At 55.4% G+C, this 2,607-nt stretch overlaps 1 protein-coding gene across 1 annotated transcript; it reads left to right on the forward strand.

Annotated features, from left to right (window-relative positions):
- Positions 1-417: 417 nt before the first annotated feature.
- On the forward strand, positions 418-1,911 carry LOC137779967 (D(1)-like dopamine receptor). Its single transcript, XM_068568244.1, has one exon. It carries the CDS (start codon positions 418-420, stop codon positions 1,909-1,911), a length of 1,494 nt encoding a protein of 497 aa, XP_068424345.1.
- The last annotated feature ends 696 nt before the right edge of the window (positions 1,912-2,607 follow it).

Below are 2,607 nucleotides of genomic sequence, written 5' to 3' on the forward strand. Positions count from 1 at the left end.
TCACACACCAGAGGTGAGTCCAGCGCGCGTCAGATGGGACAAAACACCGGCACAGAGAGCGCGGAGACACCGACCTTCGACAGGATTTATTAGCATCTCTGGTAATAAGTTATTATCACTGTTTTAAAAAAAAAAGAACATCTCTATTAGTATTTCAAGGATAGATACTCGCGCAGCTCTTTTCTGGGTAATTGCTTTGCGCCTCGCTTTTTTTTTTTTTTTTTTTGGACTAAGGATCTGATTTTTTATTGAAGACACTTTCTCTTTCTCTTTTTTTATTCTCCACCGAGAGCTCAGAGGATGATCTGTGTGTCAGGAGGACAGAAGAGAAGCGGACACTAATCACCTGTTACCACTTTGAATCGTTCAGTTTGAGGGGTAAAAAAAATAACACTCCAAAAAAAAAATTTAAAAAAAATGGAAAACTACACGACGTGGAGTAATTTCACCCAAGTTCTGTCGGAGCTGGACGGGACGGGCGGCGAGGAAGAGGAGGATGAAGAGGAGGACGACGGGAGCCGTGGCGCGAACGGGGGACTGCGCGTCCTCGTCGGCTGCGTCCTCTTCCTGCTCATCGTGTCCACGCTGCTCGGCAACACGCTGGTGTGCGCCGCCGTGGTCCGGTTCCGCCACCTGCGCTCCAAGGTCACCAACTTCTTCGTCATCTCCCTGGCCGTGTCCGACCTCTTCGTGGCCGTGCTGGTGATGCCCTGGGAGGCCATCACCGAGGTGACCGGCACGTGGCTCTTCGGGCGCTTCTGCGGCGTCTGGATCGCCTTCGACATCATGTGCTCCACCGCCTCCATCCTGCACCTGTGCATCATCAGCGTGGACCGCTACTGGGCCATCGCCAGCCCGTTCAAGTACGAGCGCAAGATGACTCACCGGGTGGCGTTTGTCATGATCGGGGTGGCGTGGTCGCTGTCCATCCTGATCTCCTTCATCCCGGTCCAGCTCAACTGGCATCAGGTCGGGGAGGAGGCAGGAGAGGCGATGGGGGACGCGCTGGCGGCGATGGTGGCCGCCGGCAGGAATTTCACAAACAGCAGCCACCTGAACGGCAGCGCCGCCGCCAAGAGCTGCGTCGCCAACCTGAACAAGACCTACGCCATCTCCTCCTCCCTCATCAGCTTCTACATCCCGGTGGTGATCATGATCGCCACCTACACCCGGATCTACCGGATCGCTCAGACCCAAATACGCCGGATCACGTCCTTGGAGAGGGCGGCGGAGCAGGCCCAGAACCAGGGCTGCGGCGCGGACCGGAACCAGCATCAGCAGCGGCACAGGCCCAACGAGGAAGCCTCGCTGAAGTCGTCGTTCAAGAAGGAGACCAAAGTCCTGAAGACGCTCTCCATCATCATGGGGGTGTTTGTCTTCTGCTGGCTGCCGTTCTTCGTCCTCAACTGCACGGTGCCGTTCTGCGACCCGCCCTGCGTCAGCGACACCACCTTCACCGTCTTCGTCTGGTTCGGCTGGGCCAACTCCTCCCTCAACCCGGTCATCTACGCGTTCAACGCCGACTTCCGCCGCGCCTTCGCCACCATCCTGGGCTGCAACCAAATGTGCCCCAACAACGCGGTGGAGGCCGTGAACTTCAGCGACGAGCTGGTGTCGTACCACCACGACACCACGCTGCACAAGGAGACGCTGGTCCCCACGCAGCCGCAGCAGCACCCGCGCGCCATCAACGTCGGGTCCGACCACCTGGAGGACATGAGCCCGCAGTTTGACGAGGAGTCGATCATCTCCGACGGCTCCCGGGGCCACAACAGACTGCTGCTGCTTCCCGCGACGGTCCAGCTCGAGGACGAGCCGGAGATCTCCCTGGACACGATCACGCCGTTCACCTCAGCGCTGGGGCTTGAGAGCGACGCCCTATTACCAGGACAAGTCCACCAGGATGAATAGGACAGTGCATTGAGCTGGCGGCTATTGCGAAACAGGAAGTTACGCTCTGTTGCCTTCAAAATGAATGCATATACTTGAATTTAACTGCATTTAAACTAATTAATTTGAGATAATGGAGGACTTTATAGCCCATCTGCTCCCAAATATCTGGTGAAACACACCACAAGAGAATGTAAAAGCTTGCTTCAGAGAAATTGCCAATATCAGACTTTACAGATTGTTTTCATACGTGACTGCTGGATGTCTGTGTTCAGTTTTTGTGTTTGCACTTGTTTAAATGGTGAGACACGCAGTAAAATAAGGGTTTAAAGACATTTTGAACATTATCCAGCGGCAAACTCCTCAAGATAAAGTGGAGTAATGTCTACCTGAGCAGAGGATGACGTCACTCTCCCTCTGTGTGCCGTTAGCCAAGCATCTCCTTTCATTGCCCACGTAGCCGGGCAATGAAAGAGTGTGCTAGCGCCCGATTGTTAGCTCCCAGCCGCCGCTCTTCACCGCTCTCGCACGGCGGTTACAGCTGCCGACAGCGTCCCGACCCGACAGCAGAGTTGTGTTAGCGTAGCATCGACCGCCCGGTTCCCCCCTCTGGTAAACACTGCTCGCTCTCTCAGCTCTTTTGTGTTTGTTTTGCACTGTTAGCGGCGTTAGCACTGTTAGCTGCGAGCAGCCACGTTGAGAGCCTTTCGAGCAGGC

This window comes from Clinocottus analis, unplaced genomic scaffold, assembly GCF_023055335.1.
Source record: "Clinocottus analis isolate CAN_PGR_092001 unplaced genomic scaffold, fCliAna1.0.p SCAF_8, whole genome shotgun sequence".
NCBI classification, from domain to species: domain Eukaryota; kingdom Metazoa; phylum Chordata; class Actinopteri; order Perciformes; family Cottidae; genus Clinocottus; species Clinocottus analis.